Source organism: Octodon degus, unplaced genomic scaffold (genome assembly GCF_000260255.1).
Source record: "Octodon degus isolate 3935 unplaced genomic scaffold, OctDeg1.0 scaffold00136, whole genome shotgun sequence".
Lineage (NCBI taxonomy): Eukaryota > Metazoa > Chordata > Mammalia > Rodentia > Octodontidae > Octodon > Octodon degus.
This window is the reverse complement of record NW_004524712.1, coordinates 2,297,315-2,317,009: the sequence shown is the minus strand read 5'-3', so window position 1 is coordinate 2,317,009 and position 19,695 is coordinate 2,297,315. Positions and strand designations below refer to the sequence as shown.

Genomic DNA, 19,695 nt, shown 5'->3' with positions numbered 1-19,695 from the left:
TTTGGTGCATACATATTTATGAGTGTTACCTCTTCCTCTTGAATTTTTCCCCTAACCAGTATATAATGGCCTTCTTTATTTCACTTGATCATTCTTGATTTGAAGTTGAGACTGTCTGAGAAGAGGATTGCCACCCCTGCCTTTCTCTGAGGTGCTGGGGCATGTAGTATTGTGTTCCATCCTTTGACTTTCAGCCTTACAAATGTCTTTATGAGTTAAATGTTTTTCTTGTATACAGTATATTGTTGGATTTTGTTTCCTAATCCATTGTGCCAGTCTATTTCTCTTAATTGGTGAATTGAGTCCATTTACATTGATGGTTATAATTGAGATGTATTGACTTACGATTGACATGTTATTTACCTGTTGTCGTTTACTCCTTTTTATCCCGTGTTTAATTGCTTGCCCTATTTAGTTGGTTGCTTCTGATTTCATTCGTGGAGTTCTGATCATTTTGGTCCCTCTCTAAAACATCTTTCAATAGCCTGTGTAGGGTTGGCTTTGTCATCATGAAATTCTTTAGCAGTTCTTTGTCATGAAAGTATTTCACTTCTCCATCCAACTTGAAAGAGAGTTTTGCAGGGTATAGTAGACTGGGCTGGAAATTTTTTTCAGAGAAGACTTGTAGTACTCTGCTCCATGCTCTTCTGGCCTTCATGGTTTGTGAAGAGAAGTCAGCCGTAATTCTGATGGGTTTTGCTTTGAGTGTGATCTGCTTCTTTTCTCTAGTGGCTTTCAGTAGATTATTCTTGTGCTGAATTTCTGGGATCTTGACTATTATATGTCTTGGTGTGTTTTTAATTGGGTTGAGGTTACTTGATGTTCTGTATGCTTCAGTTACCTGAATATCAGATTGTTTCCTTATATTTGGGAAGTTTTCTGGTATTACTTCTGCCCATATTTTTTTAATGTCATTTGTATTGACTCCTTCTTTCTCATGATGCCTATTAGTCTCATATTGTTCATCTTTGCATCATCTTGCAGGTGATGGGTTATTTTTTCCTGCATCCTAGTTGTTTTTAAGAGATCCTTTCTTACCTTTTCACTAGCTGCACCTGCGTCTTCAAGATCTGAAACTCTGTCTTCACATTCACTTAAACGGTTTTGCTAGCTTGTGATTGAGGTTTTAAATTCCTCTATATCTCTTTGACTGTGCTTCATGCGATCTATTTCTTTCCTGTATTGCTCATTCAATGAATCCATCATTTTTCTAATCTCCGCTATTTTTTTTTAAATCAATGTCTTCTTTAGAAGCAGTTATAAATTCTTTTACTGAAGTGTTTTTTCAGATTGGGTTTCCTCCCTGTGTTTCTGTAGTTGATTCTTTACTTCAGATGCTATGAGTTCTGAGAATTCTTTTTTTATTTCAGAAAAGAATTCCGCTCTGAGTTCCTCTATAACTTTCTGCTGTTGCTTATTTACTATTGCCGCTATTAATTCGTACATTTGATCTGAGCTAGTAGAAAAGAATTCTGCTCTGAGTTCCTCTATGACTTTCTGCTGTTGCTTATTTACTATCGACGCTATTAATTCATACATTTGAGCTGAGCTAGTGTCCTCTACACTTGTTCTGGGTGGGCATTGAGTTTCCTCCATATGTTTCTGCATTTGATTCTTTACTGCAGATGTTATTAATTCAGGGATTTCTTTTTTTCCTTTCCAGTCTGAGTTCCTCTATACCTTTCTGCAGCTGTTTCTTTATTTCAGAAGCCATTGATTCATTACTTTCAGCTGTGTGGTTCCCAAGTTGTTCTGTGTTAGTGTCCTCCGCACTTATTATGGGTGGGCTTGGGTTCTGAGATTGCATTTTGCTCCTTCTCATTGTCATTTTGTATAGCACTGTCTTCTGACCTTTGTTGTAGAGCTTTGGTGCAGTTATAACCTTAGCACCTACTGAAGTTCAGGTGCAGGTCTACAAAGTTTGGATTTATCCAGCTGTGCCTGGCTTGGGTCTGGCTGCTGTACTCAGCTCCTTCCTGCTGCTGCCCTTGGGGGTGAACCTGTTGTGCCCCTCTGGCAAGATGTTCTGCTCCTGGACTAGCTGGGTGGTTCTGTCCCCTACACTCTTTGCAGGGATTGCAGCTGAAGTGTTTCACCCCAGGCCTGTATGCCAGGCCTGAGCTGAGTCTGGAGGGGACAAGGTGGAGTAGGGGGGAGAGGAAGCTCTTCCACATACTCACTGGGCCTGGACTAGGACTGGATCTGGGGGGTTCCCATAAAGCGACAGAAATTCCTACTCTGTGGGCAGGGTTTTGGGGGGGTACTACGGAGTGATGGGGGGCATCCCAAGAGGGTGAAAGAAGGTATCACCCACACTGCGCTTGGACTGGGACCAGTAGTTTTCACTAGCACAGGGTAGCCTGAAGCTCTCCCACACTCACCGGGCCTGGGCTAGGACTGGATCTGGGCATTCCCAGAATGTGGCAGAAATTCCTACTGGGCAGGCGGGGTAGAGGAGGTGCTGTGGAGTGGTGGGGGGTGTCCCAAGGGCATAGAAGAGGGTCTCACCCAGGCTGTGCCTGGGCTGGGACCAGTAGGTCCCGCTGGCGCAGGGTAGCCAGAAGCTCTCCCACACACTCACCAGACCTGGGTAGGAGTGGGTCGGGGGGTTCCCGGAACGCGGCAGAAATTCCTACTTGGGGGGTGGGGGTCAGGATAGGGGAGGTGCTGTGGAGTGGTGAGGGGCGTCCCAATGAGGTGGAAGAGGGTCTCACCCACGCTGCGCCTGGGCTGGGACCAGTAGGTTCCGCCAGCGCTGGGTAACCGGAAGCTCTCCCACACTCTCACCAGGCCTGGGCTATGACTGGGTCTCAGAATTTTAACTTTTGAGCAAGAATTCCAACAAATCATGGTAGGCACATAGACTCCTCTCACCAGAGTTTTTGGTCTGTTGAAGTCAGACTACCCTTTGTACTCTGATTGCTATCTAATGTAAATTCTCCAGTTTTGAGACAATAAAGTGTGATGCAGAGTAAGGAATGTACACCTGTCTCCAACTAAATGTGTGGGAAGTGTCCTGTTCTCGTTAGCCATGCAGCTGTGAACCATCTTACAGTGCTCCACTGGCTTTATATTTCCTTGTGTCCCACACATTATGTCATAACTATTTGTTTATTTGTTCATCTCTTCTGCTCAACTTGGAGCTGGATCTCTGCTGTGTTTACCTTTATATTCTCAGTGCCTACCATGGTGCTTGGAATATGGAAGGTGTGCGGCAAATACAGTTTGAATAAACACTTTTTCTGGATAGGATAATTTATATAATTCAAAATACTCATTAAGTATAAGAGTTTGAGGGGGCCGGGGAGATAGCTCAGTAGAATAAGCGCTTGCCTGGCAGGTACAAGTGTTTGAATCCAGAACTTTTTCCTTTGACCTTTCCCCACATTTTATCCTATTTTAAGAGTTTATGGGTTCTGTGCATCGAATCCACAGGGCAATTGTTGGTTCTTGGAAATTGAGAGTATAAGAGACTAACAAAATATGGGAAGAAAAGATATCAGTAAAGCTCACAGCTGAATGAATGCAGTGTTCAAGAGGATGAATAAAGAGCACCATACTCTAATTCTTACTCCAACAAACTTCCTTCTACATCAATAATTTATTCATTGACTTAAGACACACGTGGAAACAGTTAGGTCATACTTTATATCTCTGTAGTATTAAAATATAGAGTCATAATTGACCATACTGTGTTCATCCGTCTGAATGGATACCTGACCAACTTGCTTTCATTCCAGATGACGAAATCTGAATTCCATTAGCTGTACAGTGAGTATATTTTTTCCATTTGAAATTGAAGTTGGAGTTACCTAAATTAAGGATGTCTTTTGCTGACAGATTCCTTATTCTTTTTCAGGATCACGTCTTCATCTTTACCTCGGTGTTTCCATCAGCTTGCATGGACTTTCTATTACTGGTTCTTTGCACGCCCCCAGTACCGTTCCATGTTTCTAAGATGGAAATAAACACTGTTTTATTCCCTTACATTACTGTTGAACATGCAAAGCATAATCCAGTGTTATCCTCAAGCTTTTCTTATTCACAGTTTTAAAAATAAAAAAGAAAACGTATTTATGAGGCTCTGGCTTCTGGAAGTTTTATCGTCAACAGATGAAAATAAGATGTGGTCAGTGTGAAAGTGTTAGAACATAACCAGAGCAGGCAGAACTGGGCACTGGAAGAGTCCACCCTTCCAGACAGTGTGTCAAGCTTATGGGGTTTTGCTTGAAAACATTCTCCAGTCTTGAGGCAGGTGCCCAAGCAAAAAGGTGTCAGAATACCAAGTTCAGTGACAGTAGAACAGTCAGAAAATTAGAGGGAAAATCCAACAAGGAAAATATTACTGTATGTCTGCAAAAATAAGAAAATGTGATACTCTAGGAAAAAAAGGGAAGGCCAACAGAAAAAGAGCCTTTGAGAGTTAGCCCGCAGTGACATTAGCACCTATTGTAAGTGTATTCAGAGACTTAAAGGAAAAAAATATGCACCATAAATGAGCATGTGGGAAATTTCGACCAAGAAACAGAAACTGAGAAAAAGTCCAAATGAAAATTCCAGCTCCCAAAAGAACAATAACTGAATTGGAAAATTAACCAGCGCTCAAAAGAATCAGTGAACTAGAAGAGTTGTCCAGATCTTCTAAGAATAGAAGATAATTAAAGCACACATCTTAACTGAAGACAGGATATAAAAAGCAGGGTGGAACTGAAGTGAAATTTTAACCATTCTTCAATAAAGATTAAAAAAAAAAAAAAAGAGTCCTGGGTTTTGAGTTACCTTAAAATGCTTCCTTGAAGAAGGAGAATCTACATAATTTCAGAGCCGTGTGGTTTTTGTTGACTTTCCTAAGGTCATTTTCTCTAGGTGCCATAGATTTGTTAGCTTTCTGTCCTTTCCTTCTTTTTCTCCCTCACTTCTTCCATGGCTTGTGGCCTTTCCACATTTGTGCTCGACTTACTAGCCAGTTCGGAGTGACATGAGAAAGCTGGGGCTGCTAATGCAGTCCCATAATCCCAGCACCTGGGAGACTGAGGCTAGAGCCAAGTCTTGGCTGCTTAGAAATTTAATGAGACCCTGTCTCAGGAAAAAAAAAAAAAAAATTAAGGGGCTGGAAATGTGGCTCTGGGCAGAAACCCTGGGTTTAATCTCCAGTACTGTAGAAAAAAAAAAAAAAAAGGAAGTCATGGGCCAGGGAGATGGCTCTGTAGAATAAGCACCTGCCTGCCAAGCTCAAGGGCCTGAGTTCAATCTCCAGTTCCAAAAAAAAGGAAGTCATTCTGAGAGTGGACTGAAGCAAAGAAAGCCTTTGGAATAGGCTGTCATTTACAGTTTATTCTAACTTTGTTTTTTGATGTATTTGCCTGCTGCATTGAATTATAACTATAATTGTCTAATTTTTAATAGCTCAAATGGTGAATTATTTTAAAGCACTGGTCTTTCTTAAGAGTCTGTGAATTCAGAATGCCAAGTGATAGTTTCAAAAGTTCGCTTTAATGATTACTCCCTATAAAAACCTTTCTGTTTCTTTTGGTTTCAACTCCACAGGTGTTTCAAAACCAATGGCACGTTCAGCAGCAGCCCCCTTCCGCTGGTTCCACTCGTAGCGCCTTGTCCCCAGGATGGCTTGGAAATGAAGCCCCTCGGTGCCATGCAGATGCCTGTGTGTCTGGCGTCCGTGGTCCCTGATTGTGTCCAGTTAGCCGAGGAGCGCGCCAAGGACAGTGTGGCACCGATACCTGCCCCACATACCTGCTGTCGGGATGACATAAGTGACACCAACTCTGACTGTACGGAAGATACCACAGAGTTTAGCAGAGGTACAGGAGCTGATTTAAACTCTTTGGAGGTTTTTACCTCCGAAGGCAACTGTGTCCAGGAGCATTTTCTATGATGCTGTCACATATTTCTCCAGAGACTGGTAGGGGTGTTAGATCATTCCAGAAAAGATAGGACAGATAAAGGATTCTTTGCCGTTCTGTTACTATTTATATCCTTCATCTCAAGCAGTTAATCCCATTACATTTTGGAAGATGTGTCCCACTAGGCTTGGACTCAGCTTGGGCCTGAGCAGAATACTTGTGGGAAGATTGCATTTTGTGGATATGGGCCCCTTGTTCATTTGAGTTGGTGCTGGAGGTGTAACTTTTCTGTAAGTGGCTATTTGGGGGCTTGTAAGGGTTTTCTTTTTTGGGGGGTGGTTTGTTTTAATCCCAGATGGATTGTAGAACTCAATTTTATTTTAAACCTTTTAAGTCATGCTCAAATTCAAGCCAAGTACAGCCAGGCTCTACTTCCGCTCACTGTTCTTTCACTGTTGCTGACAGTGACACCTCCGAGTGCCGTGTAAAAGCCAGCACTTCTCATTTCATCATGCTCTCACTCCTTTGTGTTTGCAGGAGACAGCTGTGGCCATTTAGAAATGGAGAACAGAAGTTTAAATTGGAATCCTCTTGTTTTGCCACCCGTTTCAGAGGACTGTCCTGGGAAGATGACAGTGTGGTCTCCTCCTGGCATTCCCGTAGACAGCTCATCAGGGATCCTTCAGCAACCCCAGGAAACCTGAGGTTGTGCAAACACCGAGTCACGGTCCCCCTTCCACCAGTAGCTGCGCAGCACAGGCCTGGGAATGCACTGTGTGAAGGACATTAATTCAAATAAGAGAAAATCATTATTTATTTTTTTTGTAGTAGTAACTTCATGTGAATGTATCTTAAAATGTGTGCCCTCTTATATTATTTATGCCTTAAGATTTCCCTATTCCTTCTTTCTCCCTCAGTAGGAAACAACCTTTTTTGTATGGTTCAATTATCTGGAGAACAGAGGGATCATTGCGCATTTTTCAAGACCCTCAGTGACAGTAAGGGCTCCTCGTGCTGTGGATCTGTTCTGTTGGCTGATGCGGCCAGGGGGCGATCACACAAGGCGGCTGAAATCACATCCTCAGATGGGAAATGACCATTCGGTGTTGACAACATTTTAAGATCAACCATAGTTGTGACCTGATGTTTATGGTAGCATATCAGGCTGTTTTATAAGGGTACCTTCCACAAAAGTGCTACTCTGACCTGCAGACTTCTTGTCTGCACTGGGCACAAGCAGTGTCGACGCTTGAATCACAAGCAGTGTTGTTGGGAGGATGGGTAGTCTGGCTAGATTGCCGGTCTGCAGAAGAGATCCAAGTTAATGCCTTCAGGTCTCACTGTTTTAATACATTAATTTATAAAATGGTCCTAAAGGGCTCCTTTTGCCTGATCCTAAAATTAGCAACAAATGAAAAACTGCAGAGTGCTGACCTGAAGAGACATAAAAAGTGTAGGTTCAGGGGCCTGTCTTGGCAGAAACTCTGCGGTCCACTATTCCATAGGAACATGCTCATGGTGCCGGGGGATGGTCGTTACGCCCTCCTGACATGCCACCCCCCTGGAGATGAGTGAGTGCATGTGAGTCAGTTTCCATCACAATAACAAAGAACTTCGTAAAATTAACTTAAGAGAACAGGTTTATTTTGGCTCATGGTGTTAGAGATTCCAGTCCATGCTCATTGGGCCTTACTGGGTCAGACCAGTAGCAAGGCAGCGTGTTATGGTGGGAACGCATGGTGGAGCAGAATGCTTACATCACAGCTGAGGAGCAAGGATAGAAAGAGGAAGGGGCTAGGGTCCTGCTGTCCCCTGCAAGGCTGTGTGACCCAAAGGCCTCCCACTAATTCCTACCACCTGAAGAGGGGGCTGCCTGGGGACCAGGTCATTAGCCCTTGGGGGGCACTCAGGACCCAAACTATAGCAGAGTGTCAAGAAAGACTGAATCTGGAGGAAAAGGGGTTTCAGAGGGAAATTTCCTGATTTTTTTTTCCAAATACAGTAATTGTAAACAATCACCTAACGCATTGTCAGCAGAGCTTTTGCGTCAGAGGCACTGCTGCCTCCGAGTGACAAGGACATTGCAGCTGTCTTCAGAAGACTCCTCTGCTTCATGTTCAAAAAAACAAACATACAACAACAAAAACCTAAACTGTAAATGCGTTCCATAGTGTGAGTCACTGTTCCTTCTTGGATTGTGGGTCCCTTTGGGGAAAGAAGCAGAAAGTATCCTCTTCAGGTAGAATTAAGAAGTTCCAACAAACATACGTAAATTTAGTTTCCCATAAACTGCAGTGGACTAGAGTAGTAGAATAGTATGTTAATCAGCCTTTCTGTAGAATGTGTCAGTACTCCCTTACATGTGTCTGTATTTTTTACAAATAGAAGCATTAGTGAAAATGTGCTCTTAGGCTGGGTCACTCTGTAAGAGTTACTTCCGGGAGAGTGTGGGGAACATAAGGCCGTGGCCAGCTACAGTGTTAGGTTGCTGTAAAGGCAAGCTCTACATTCCGATGTCCAAGCCTGAGTGCACCAGGCTTACTCTGCATGCTACGTAGACTCTGCATGAGGTTTGTGGGGGGGGTGCCTGCCGCCCCTACTTCTGTGAGCAGCAAAGGACAAAGTCCTGGGACACAGAATATAAAACGCGCTCTGCTTCCCGATCCAGTCCCAGCGTTGCTGTCGCACGGAGTTGTAGGACACTAGGGAGTCAGTGTCCTGGGCAGTCAGCTTGATTTGTGAAACAGCTGTGTTTGCATGAGCCTTTAGGTCAGAAACTGCTTGTAAAGATTGAGTTTGAACATGGGACTTGTCCGTGAAGGAGACAAAGTGACTTTTACCTTCAGGGCAATCTCATCGTGGACTGCTTTATTTATATTATTAGTAACGCTGTTTTAAGTGTTATCCCTTTTAACTGTATCTTATTTATAAAAATACCTTTATATATTGAGATATATAAATATAAATATATATAATAGCCTTTATATTTAGAAGTTATCAGTTCTCCCTAGGCATGGAGGCACTGACCCTTTATGCCATACATGGTCACTAGAAACAAGCCTACCTAATAGCTCCTCCCCAGGAAGTGAGAGGTCACTGGACAGCACGGGACAGCACTGTGGTGTTGCGGAACCACTGTGTACCAGGCACTGTGCGTGGCACTTGTACTGTGATCTCATTTTGGCCCCACAAGTCTCCAAAGCTGGTACGCAAAGTCCCAGTTTGCACACGAGCCACAGACCTTGAGTTGGGCCTCAGAGTCCTTATCTGCGTCCTTGCAGTTTTCTGTACTGCTTTCCTGAAGCCTGGAGTGAGGTAGTCTGCTAGAACCATCCGGCAGTGCTGGGCTCTTGTGGTGTTGCTCCTCTGGGACTCCGGCTCTGCAGCTGGCAAAAGAAGCTGCCCTCTGTCCCTCCTGGCAGGGCCTCTGCTCAGTACTTCGTCTTCCAGGATCCACTGTTTTTCCCCTCGATGCTTCCCCTCACCCCCGCCAGAGAACTCGTTCTGCACCCAGTGATCATGAGGTTGGCTGGGCTTCATTGTGTTCCTTCTTGCCCTAGAATTCCCATGATTCCTTGCCATCAGCATTAAATTCCCCTACTCCTGCTATCTCACTTCACCATCTCCCTTTGATATTTTTCCTTCATTTATGCACTGATGGGCTGGTAATAAATGCTGTACCAGGTACAAGGTCAACTGCAATGTTCTAAATCTTTTGACACGGGCTTTTCAGAAAGCCTTTTTTGTTGGGTTTTGTTTTGAAAGTGTGAACAAGTCTCTGAAGATGAAGACACACACAGCAGGCCAATCATGTGCCATATCTCGTTCCAGCTACAGTACTGCCATGAAACTGTGTTTTAATTGAACTTTGCCTGTGTTCTCTTCTAGAGCAGTGACTCTGAGATGCATGTTTTGTATAATACTGAAAAATATGTTTTATTTTCCTTAAAGTTGTAATATTGTGTTGGAAATTGTACATATTTTAAATGATGTAGCTTGGACAGGTTTATTTTATTGATATGATTTTATATTAAAAGAGAATGCTGCTTTCCATATATCCTAGTCTGTGAAAAGGAACTGTTCGGATTGTTAGTTTATATGCAAGGTGACCCTATGGTTTTGGATGGGAGTGGATGTGCTGTCTTACTCTAAAATTCTTCCCCTGAAAAAATCCCCTTTGACGCAAAGGTCCCCAGGGCACTGTCCCTTCCATCCTGGCTGCAGTCATCCAGGCCCCGAAGGAGCAGGATCTTGGGCGGGCGAGTGCATGAGGAGACAGCCAGCCCCAAGCCTGTGGCCATGCAGAGGGAGCCTCCCACAGCGCTGCTGGGGGAAGAACGGAAGGCCGAAGCGAAGCAAGGCAGTGGGGAAGACGCGCTCCTCACACTGTTTTTACTGTGAATCCAGAGCTTCATCTAGTAGTGGAAATCGGGGGTGGAAGTTTAAACACCTCCAACGAAGCTTTGCTTTACTGCTCTAAAAAATGGGAGTTTCTAGGCTTCTGCAACCACACAGTCGAGAGAATTTTTCGAGGGCTTTCTGCATCTGATTTTCCATACATAAGCTTTCCTTAAATCCTAGCTGCAGTTCTGAGAGCTTTGAGGGAAGCTGAAACCCTTTTTCTGATGAAGTCTAAATCTGTGCGAACCAAGGGAGCTGCTGAAGTCGCCCTTGGTTTTCTGCATCCTGTCAGGCGCCACTTTCCATGTAGCTGGCAGATCGTCCCTTGGCTCTTGCGCTGTTCTCATCTGAGTCCCCGTGGAGGCAGCTCCGTGGCCTGACTCCTCTCCAGTTGAACAAGCACTCGCTTGTGTTTCACCCAGATCTCTCTCTCTCTCTCTCTCTCTCTCTCTCTCTCTCACACACACACACACACACACACACCCCTGGAGCCAGTGAGTCATCCTGGCAGCTGACAGAGTGTGACTTTGGCACAGCCCTGTTCCCTGTCACCCAGCTCCCCAGGCCCAGTGGCTGAGCGTCGCATCTGGAATACCTCTGTCCCGCTGTGCTGGCCTGGTGTGGACTGCTGGAGTGGCCACTGCAGGGCCCGTGAAGTTCCTCAACTATATGTCAGTGGAGGGAACACGCAGCTGACTGTGCACCCTGCTCTACCCACTCACAGAACGGCGCCCAGCAATTAGCTTCTGCCTGAACTAGTTGCTGCTGAAATAACCCCCTGCTAGTGAGAACATTAAGTACGATTTATTTATTTCACAGGCAGGTTTTTTTTTTTTTTTTTTTTTTCTGAAGTAGCTTGCTTGTTTCCCTGTAGCTCACTGGAGGTGAGTCCCAGAAGCATCATTCTCACTTGCCTTCAGATACCCAGCAAGTCTTTACTCCAGCTGTGTCTTCCTTGTCCTGCCATTTCTGGCTTCTCCAAGCTAGGCCAGGGCTTCTTGTGACTGCTGCTGAGGGCACTGTACGTAGGACCTTGTACCAGTTCAGTCTGGTATTAGATGAGAAGGGATAGTCAGTGTCCTGGCCAAGACCATGGTGACCTTGCACCTGCCCTCCCTAGGCCTCTGTGCACCTTTCTCTTTCTTCATGGTGTTGCAGTCACTGTGATGGTGACATTTACTGGGACATCAGCAGATTCTGGTGCAGGATCTGAACTTGGAGTGGTGGTTGGTGTTTCGATGTCTGTGAAGAGCATAGGTGGAAAAAGAAAAGAGATGCCTTAGGGTGTCCCAGATTGTTCTGAGAGGTAAGATGACTCAAGCATCATGCGCAGGACTCGGCACAGGCTCCTAGTAGTAAATCATCTTTGGGGTAAAATCCTGCTTACTTGCCAGTGCCTCGGGGATTTCTCTTGAGCCCCTCTGTTGGTGCCTTCGCTCCCTGAGAGTAAGGTGGGAGAGTAAGGTTAGTGGAAGCTGAACTTCCACAAGCTTCCTTTTCTCATTAAAGTACTGAACCCCAAGATGCCCAAGATTCCACACTCACATGGGAATGAGCCACTGGCCAAGGCCTGTAGGAAGGAAATAAGCATTACTGCACTGACCAACACGAATCCCAGGGAATGACCCTCCCTTCCTGTTGGTCTCTTGCCGATAGAGCTCAGGAACCCTTACAAAGATGGCCCCAGATGCCCTGAAAAAAGACACGTAGCTCTGGAAAGAGGGTCACACCTCAAAAGACCCTGGATTCTCCTTAGGTAAGTCTAGATCTGGCCACCTTAGGATGTCACACAACCCCACCCTTCAAATCTCCACTCACGGGGGAAATTCTGTGGGTGCCGGGCAGCGTACTGGAACACCAGGAGAGAGGCCACGGTTGCCACCACCATTCCCGTGCCAGCTGCACCCAGCACTGCTGGGTAGGCGCTGAAGGGGGGGTCCACTAGGAGGCAAGAGCACAGGGTTCACGGCTTAGAGCCACAATTGATCCTGGCCTCCAAGGGCTTCCTGAGGAAATGCTGCCCTGGTTGTCCAGTCCCCCTCAGCTGCCGGGTAGTGGGGGGATCTGGACATGAGATCTCCCAAGGAAGGTGGGCTGGCTGCCTGACGCTCCCACCCACTCAGCCGAGTCCCCTGATTCTGTTACCAAATGCAAAAATCTACTTATTTTGGCAGCTTGGTGCTGAAAGGAAGTAGGCATGAAAGAAAGAACTTCAGGACGGGGAGGAAGCTCCGGGAAGCCTAGAGCCCGCTGTACCCTAGGAGGCGAGACCGAGGCACAGAGTGGGGCTCTACTTAAGCATCACCAGCACCCTCTTCTTCCCCTGTTCCAGTTCAAGCTGAATCTGGGTTCTACCCCAGGTCACACCTCCTGAGCCCCCAGGAAAGGGTGGAAAAGAGCAGTAGAGACTAGCTAGTGCCCCTGAAGAGAGGGCAGAGGAGAGGACAGAGGCAGGGCTGAGGGAATCCACCAGGAAGGAAGCAAAGGAATGGAGTGAGGGTGCCCCGGGAAGAGGACAGGCAGGAATCCAGTCCTCTGGGGAAAATGGGATTGTCTCCCTGGCATTAAGCCCAGCACCTGGTGTCTTCACCTCGGAAGGGTGTCCAATAGTGTGGTGATTCAGGGCCAGGATTCGGAAGGCATAGAGGACCCCTGGGTCCAAGCCTCCCAGCTGCTGGCCCCTGCTCTCTGGTGCAATGTTACTAGCTGCAGTCTCCCAAGCCCCAGCTCCGGGGCCAGGGACACTGGCCCTCTGCTGCACCAGAAAACCAGTAAGGTTGCCAGGACCCTGGATGGCCCACTGCAGCTGCACCTCTCTCCGGTTCCGCCGGTAGGTCAGGTGGCTGATGGTGACGTTGGGAGGAGCAGGATACCCTGAAGAGGAGAGAGGGTGGGAGATACACATAAGGCACCTCGGATGTAGGACTGTGGACATCCCCATTTGCTCCTATGGAGAGGCAGCCTGCAGTGTGGAAAAGCCACAGTGTCCTCATCCGTCAAATGAGGACAAAGATGACTCTGTCTGCATGGAGTTCTGTGCGTGGAGTTCTCACTGCGTGCTGTTCTCCATGGAGTCCTGTCTTCCAGATTTCCTCCACCTACATGAAATTGTGTGCAGGAGGGTCTGGCTAGGCTCAAGGATGCTCCCGGGTACACATTTGGAGCAGGGAGTTCCTAGGCCTATCTGCAAGGCCTTCTATGGCTGTTGGCCTTCCACCACCACTGCCCCCGCCGCCACCCAAACTCACCACCCGTCACTCACTGAGGACCTCCAGCAGCACATGCTGGCTGCTGTTGCCCACGGCGTTGTGAGCCACACATTGGTAGGTGCCTCTGTGGCGCGATGGGTCAGCACCTTGTATCTGGAGGCGCAGCTGGGCACCTTGAGGGTGCAGCACAAACTCAGAAGTGCTCCCTTCCACCGGCAGCCCCTGGGGTCCCAGCCAGAGGAGCCGGGCCGGTGGCTTTCCACCCTGGAGAGCACAGTGCAGCCAGGCCTCTCCTCCCTCCAGCACTGAGACCTGGGGCTCAGCCACGGTCAGCTGCGGGGCTTCTGGGGAAACAGGAAAGTTGGGGCTGGAACAAGTGACCTCTCCACCTCCCACGGAAAGCCTTGAGAGAAAGATGTTAGGCAGTCATGGAAGGGAGGGAGAGCAGAAAAGAGACAGGGAGCTGGGAAGCTTGTTCTGGGTCACCCTGCCCTCAGGTTCAGACTCTAGTCCACTCCAAGTTGGGTCTCAATCTGCTCCACAGTTTGCTGCTGACAGCAATGATTTTTTATGTCTCTCCCCTCCCCCACCCAACCCCTGCTCTGGGCAGGAGTCCTGCCTGTGCCTCTCTGCAAGCCCCCTCCCCCACTTCCTGCAGCACCTGGCATGAGCCCCTTTCCCCTGGTGGCCCAGTACCTCCTGGCTGGCTTCAGGCATAGTGCCAGACCATAGCAGGTGCTTAGTTTTTATGGACTGACCCTTATTAAAGACCCAGACTCTCAGGTGTCAATGAATTTCCTATGATGGAATTTCCGGTCTTGAGACTGAGTAATAGGGAAAGAAATATTCTGGGTTAAGGACCTCTTTAGAGCCCCTCACAATGTGCTAGTCACAAAGCCTTTGGAGACTAAGAGGTAAATCATTTTGCAAGAATTGTTATATGTGACAATTCTTCTGTTTTCTTTACATTTAAAAAAAATTAGTATTTAATTATTTTGTCTTCAGTTGTTGAGTAGCAGACCAGTTGAAGACAGAAAGAGGAATCAGACCCTAAGCAAATAAAGGGGATGAGAGGTGTAGAGATAGACCTTTGACTCCTAAAACATTAATGCAAGTCAAGAATATAATCTGGGACCTTCCTTATGCAAATATAAGCAAATGAGGGTGCTGATGGCATTTCCACCTGTGTGGATTGCTGCTGTCCAATGCTATCACCACCAGCCACTGGTGACCAGTGAGCTCTTGTGGTGTGGCAAGCCCCACTGAGAGGTACAAAAGTTGTAAAGACACTGAATTTTCAAGACAGGATAAAGAAATATAAAGTCGCTCATGAATAGGTTTTATTATTATTACATATTGAAATAGTACTACACTGAATATCTTGAATGAAGTGTGAAATATTTCATGTGTTTCTTCTTACTTTTTAAAATGTGTCTGCTAGAAGGAATTTAGGTTACACATAGAGCTTGCATTATAGTTCTGTCATACAACACTGACCTGGATAAACCTCTTTCATTTGTGGATTAGAAAACCTGAGACCTTTGAAGACAAGTGAATCAGTCTCTCTCCTAACTCTCTCAGCCTGGGCCCTCAGCCTGGGCCCATGGGTGACCCTCGCCCAGGACCCAGGGGCTGGCCCTGCTCACCCAGCTGGAGCCGGCACTGGGCATTAGGGATCCTCAGGGGGTGAGAGCCCAGGCAGGTGAACTCTCTGCCAGCCAGATCTCCCCTGGCCTGCAACATGTGGGTGGCCGGGGAGGAGCTGCTGCCACCCAGGGGCTGCCCCTGATCATCCAACCAGCTCAGCGTGGCAGGGGGCATGCCTCTGGGCCACTCACAGCTCAGTCCGATGAACTGGTCGTCCACTGTGGCTGTGATCCGGCAGGTGGGGCTCTGGGGAGGCTCCCCTGGAAGGGATTGATGGCCCAGATCAGCCAGCTTGTCCCTCCGTCCTGCACTCATTTATTCCCTGTTTCTCTGTCACTCTTCCACGCACTCATGAGTCCTTTATCAAGGGCAGACCATGTGACAGGGCGACGGTGGGAACCGGCACTGAGAAAACTATGATATAATTAGATGAGGGCTACAGGGTGTGTAGAAAGACAGAAGAGGGCTCTAAGGCTTCAGAGAGGAGGGCTCTGGAGACAAAACAACGTTCTGTCTTGGTCACACGGGCCTTCCCAGGTGGAGGGAGGCAGAAGCACACACTTGGTGGGCAGAATGTGAAGGCGCATTTGCAGACCAGAGTGCGAGGAAGCCGGGCCCTGTGACCGTGGAGGTGGCAGACAGGAAAGAGGTCTCGCCGGCTCCAAGCCCCAAGTGAGACGGACAGAGCTCAGCGAGATGGAGAGCAGCCGAGGGCTGAGAGCTGCCTGCTTCTTGTCGGGAGCCGTCATGGAGCTCCTCTGGGTGCTCCAATCCTCCCACCCTCTGCCTGGTGTTGCTTGTGCCCACTTACAGAGTGTGGCCCTGCAGAGGCCGGGTAGTGCCAGGGCAGGGTGCTGGCCGGTACAGGTGAAGACGCTGCCATTGGGGAGCCTGGTGGCTGCGTGAGTCCAGGCGGCATTGCTGGGTGCAGTCGGGCCTGTCCCGTGGGGCCCCTCCCACTGCAGCTGGGCAGTGGGAAGTCCCCCCGGCCAGGTGCAGAGCAGGGTCACAGCTGCAGGGGTGGGCAGCACAGTACAGGAGGGCTGCCCTGCAGGGGGATCTGGGAGGGAGGCGGGCAAGGAGGAGTTGGAGCAGGCTCTACAGCTGGTGCTCTGCAGCCCAGCCCAGGTGGGGCCCTGGAGCCCAGGCAGAGTAGGGAAGCAGGGGAAGTGGGCAAGAGGGGAAAGATTTAAGTCACTCTGAGAGACTGGCAAGGAAAAGGCTGAGGCCTCAGGTTAAGGGAGAGGGCTAAAGGGTAAGCAGGAGTTCCTGTGGAAGTTACCCTGGGCACCCGGGCACCTACTGTTGCCCTGCCCTTCTCTGTGCCTCAGTTCGGGTCCTAGGACCATGGGAATAACCAACCACTTTGAGAGAGGGGGGTATGTAAGGTCAGGGGGTCCTACTCCCTTTCCCCTGGCCCTGCAGCTCTGATTCTTCAGATGAGCCCCTCCCCTCCCCTGCTGCCAGCTTCTTCAGCACTGTCACCAGGGCAGGAGGGGCATCAGCACACGGGGCTCCGCAGGCTCCCACCCACACACTCACAGTAGATGGTGAGCTGGACGGAAGTCCGGGTGCGCGTGTCCAGGTAGCTGTTGCGGGCCAGGCAGGTGTACAGGCCTGTGTGGGCACGGCGGGCGCTGGCGATGACGTAGGTGGGGCCAGTGTGGACTTGAGTATCATCCCAGAGCCACACATAGTGACTAGGAGGGTTGGAGGCAGCCAGGCAGCTCAGCGTCACCTCCTCCTTCTCACTGGCCCAAAACCCCTCTGCAGTGAGTCCGAGGGGCTCCACAGTGATCACAGGCTTGTCCGGGCCATCTGGAGGGACAGGGAGGCCCATCACACTGCCGCAGCTTTCTGTCCCTCACTCACTCACAGGAGCATGGCTGGGTTTGTTCCTCCCTCCCACGAGCATGTGAGACCCTCCGTCTCCATGCCAGCCCTCGTTTCTCAGCATCAGGAGGTCAGGACTGTGGAAGTGGGCACTGCGTGGCCAGACTCAGGAGTGAGCTCTGCCTCTGGAGGCTTGGGCTGAGGTAGGGGGTGAACAAAAGCTCAGGAGGGAGACGAGAGGAAGGGTGACTGGCCCGATGCATTGCTGGGGGCTGGGAGGATGGTCTCTCTAGGAGCAGAGACAAGCGCAGCCCTGCAGCTAGCCTCTCACTGCCCAGGACACACACCTCTCTTCTCCTCTGCCTTGCAACCTCACCTCTGGACGTCACCCTGATTCTCATGGGGGCCTGCGCTTTCTGTCTGCTTCCATTCTGCTCCTATCTCCTGCCCGGGATGCCCTGCTCACCCGGGTCCTCCACTGTCCTCAGTTTACATTTTCCACCAACCAAGCAGGGCACCAACACCCTTGTTCCTTAAAACCGGGGCTGCCCCATACAGGCTTGCGAGCCACAGGTGTTCTTTTAAAGTTTCTAGTGATCAAGTCTAAGCAAAAATAATGAGGTCCAACCAAACAATAACAAAAACATTAATAGGTTTTAAGTTTAATTATCTATTCCATCGAAAATTTTCCAGAATATTACTTTTATATAACTAGTCTAAGTGTTATGGATGTGCATTTTTATCTTTTCTTTCAGACTGTGTGTCTTAGGTTGTGCACTTTGCCTTTGCACCGCAGCTCAGTGTGGATTACCTGAATCTGAGAGCGCAGCGTCTCACTGGCTACATGGCAGACACTGAGCTCTGCAATCTAGACCAATCCTGGCACAGCTGCCGCATGTGAGCCGGGTCAACCTGGCATCGCCCCAGAAGCTGGGTATCAGATAACAGCGCACAGAGGGGCAGTGATGGCGCTTGGCGAGTAATAAGTGGGTTTTGGGTTGCAATTTGGATACTTGGATGTCTGAAGTGTTCGCCATCTCTGGCCTGGATCATCCACATCCTTGCCTTTCCCAGGAGGCTTCTGGTCACCGAGGAGCCTCACTCAGCCTTTGGACAGGCTTGCTGCCCTGTCTGTCGACTGCGGCTCCCCTCCCTGTCTTTCCACATCTCTGTCAATCTCTGAGAGCTCTATGCGCACAGCACAAAGCCTGGCTTTCCACCCCTCCCCAAACCATGAGTAGAATTGTGAGGATGAGTGTGTGTACCTTTTCCTGGGGAGAGGGGCTCATGACCTGAAATTGGGTGGAAACCCTGCTACTTTTGCCTATTGGAGCGTCAGGGCGGACAGGGGCACTCCTGCAGCGAAGGGATGTAGGGCATGCTGGGGTATGACAGGGGAAGCAAGGATGGGAGAGGGGTGCCCACACTCCCAACCCAACTCACAGACCACGTCCAGGAAGACACCATCACTGCTCAGACCGTTGACAGCGTTGTAGGCGCTGCACACATACCAGCCAAGGTGCGTCCGGTTGACTGGGTCCAGCCGGAGCAGTGGCTCCTTGACTCCCACCAGGACCTCCCCAGGGCCTTGGGGCGCCTGGTGCTGCCAAGCCAAGGTCACAGGCTCTGTGCCCTCCCGCACTGCGCATGTGACCACCACCGAGGCTCCTTCCACGGGTGACGGATCACTCAGCCGCACCTGAGGCTTGGATACAGGCACTGGCCAGGGAAGGAGGGACCCTGGGTTTGCTATTGCAGATGCTGGCCGTGCCTGGATATCCCCAGTGACCCCACGCTTGCTGGCTATGGCTCTTCTATCCACTGGGTTCTAAGCATCCCTTCCCCACAAACCCAGGTTTCCTCCCTCCCTGGAGTGTGCCCCCCTCCACTTGAAGTCCAACATGTTCAGAGAGATGAGAGGCACATGCAAAGAGATGCCAACAGCATGCAGATCAGCCAGCGTCCAGGCACACCCTTACTGAGGTGCCTTACCAAGCACGGCCAGCGTGAGGTAGGAATAGGTGGTGTGGAGCTGGTCACCAGACACATGCAGGGCCTGGCACAAGAAGTGGCCACGGGCCCCCTCCCGGAGCTCCCTCAGCAGCAGGCTGCTATTCCGTAGACTTGCGATGCCCAGAGCTGAGGCACTGGGCTCTACCTTGGACGAAGCTCCATCGGTCACGGCCACAGGCCGAGGAACCACGGAACCCAGTGGGGTGAAGCTCCAGAGGACTACCAACGGTGCAGGCCCAGAGCCACAGGCCAGCTCCACAGAGCCACCCCTAACTCCTTGTAGGGACATGGCCTCCTCCGTGGGGGATCTGGGGGTTGGGTGCGGCTTGCCTGTAGAGAGAAAGAGCGATGCAGAAAGTCCAGAGAGCTCAGGTCCTCCTGCACCCACCTTACTCAGAACCTCCACTGGTTGTTCTACAGTCCCAGGGGGCCAGGCAGGGTTCAGCACGACAGTACCAGCACTTTTGGAGCTGGCGGGCATGGAATAGTCCCAGGGGGAGCCCGTGGGCCACCCTGTTTAGATGTACAGGAGAGGTTGATGGAGAACAAAGAATGGGCTGGAGCAGAGGTCTCCATTCCTCATGGGTCAACACAACATCTAATCAAAATACAAATTCATAGACCTCACTCCGGGCTACTGTGTCGAGAATCCCCAGGATGCAGAGGGGTCAGAGCCCAGGAATCTGCATTTTAACGAGCACCCAAGACCCATCTGGTGACTGACGAACCTG

General features: G+C 49.3%; 2 protein-coding genes across 9 annotated transcripts in view; one reads left to right on the top strand and one right to left on the bottom strand.

Annotated features, from left to right (window-relative positions):
* The window catches only part of Cdon (cell adhesion associated, oncogene regulated), a 99,099-nt gene extending 92,001 nt beyond the window's left edge, over window positions 1–7,098 (top strand). For 6 of the 8 annotated variants that reach the window (XM_023701466.1, XM_023701463.1, XM_023701467.1 and 3 more), the window contains 2 exons: window positions 5,548–5,819; window positions 6,399–7,098. In XM_023701466.1, coding sequence (XP_023557234.1) covers window positions 5,548–5,819; window positions 6,399–6,565 — 439 coding nt within the window. In that variant the 3' untranslated portion in view covers window positions 6,566–7,098. Of the gene's footprint in view, window positions 1–5,547; window positions 5,820–6,398 lie in introns of those variants that run through there. The other 2 variants (XM_023701465.1, XM_023701469.1) reach the window with 2 other exon arrangements.
* A 4,340-nt stretch (window positions 7,099–11,438) lies between these two features.
* On the bottom strand, window positions 11,439–19,253 carry Vsig10l2 (V-set and immunoglobulin domain containing 10 like 2). The gene is made up of 10 exons (XM_023701489.1): window positions 18,944–19,253; window positions 18,395–18,670; window positions 16,661–16,936; window positions 15,930–16,178; window positions 15,118–15,378; window positions 13,525–13,815; window positions 12,840–13,136; window positions 12,081–12,203; window positions 11,650–11,702; window positions 11,439–11,504 (listed from the first exon to the last, which is right to left on the bottom strand). Exons 1-10 carry the CDS (start codon window positions 19,251–19,253, stop codon window positions 11,439–11,441), a joined length of 2,202 nt encoding a protein of 733 aa, XP_023557257.1.
* Window positions 19,254–19,695: the final 442 nt, after the last annotated feature.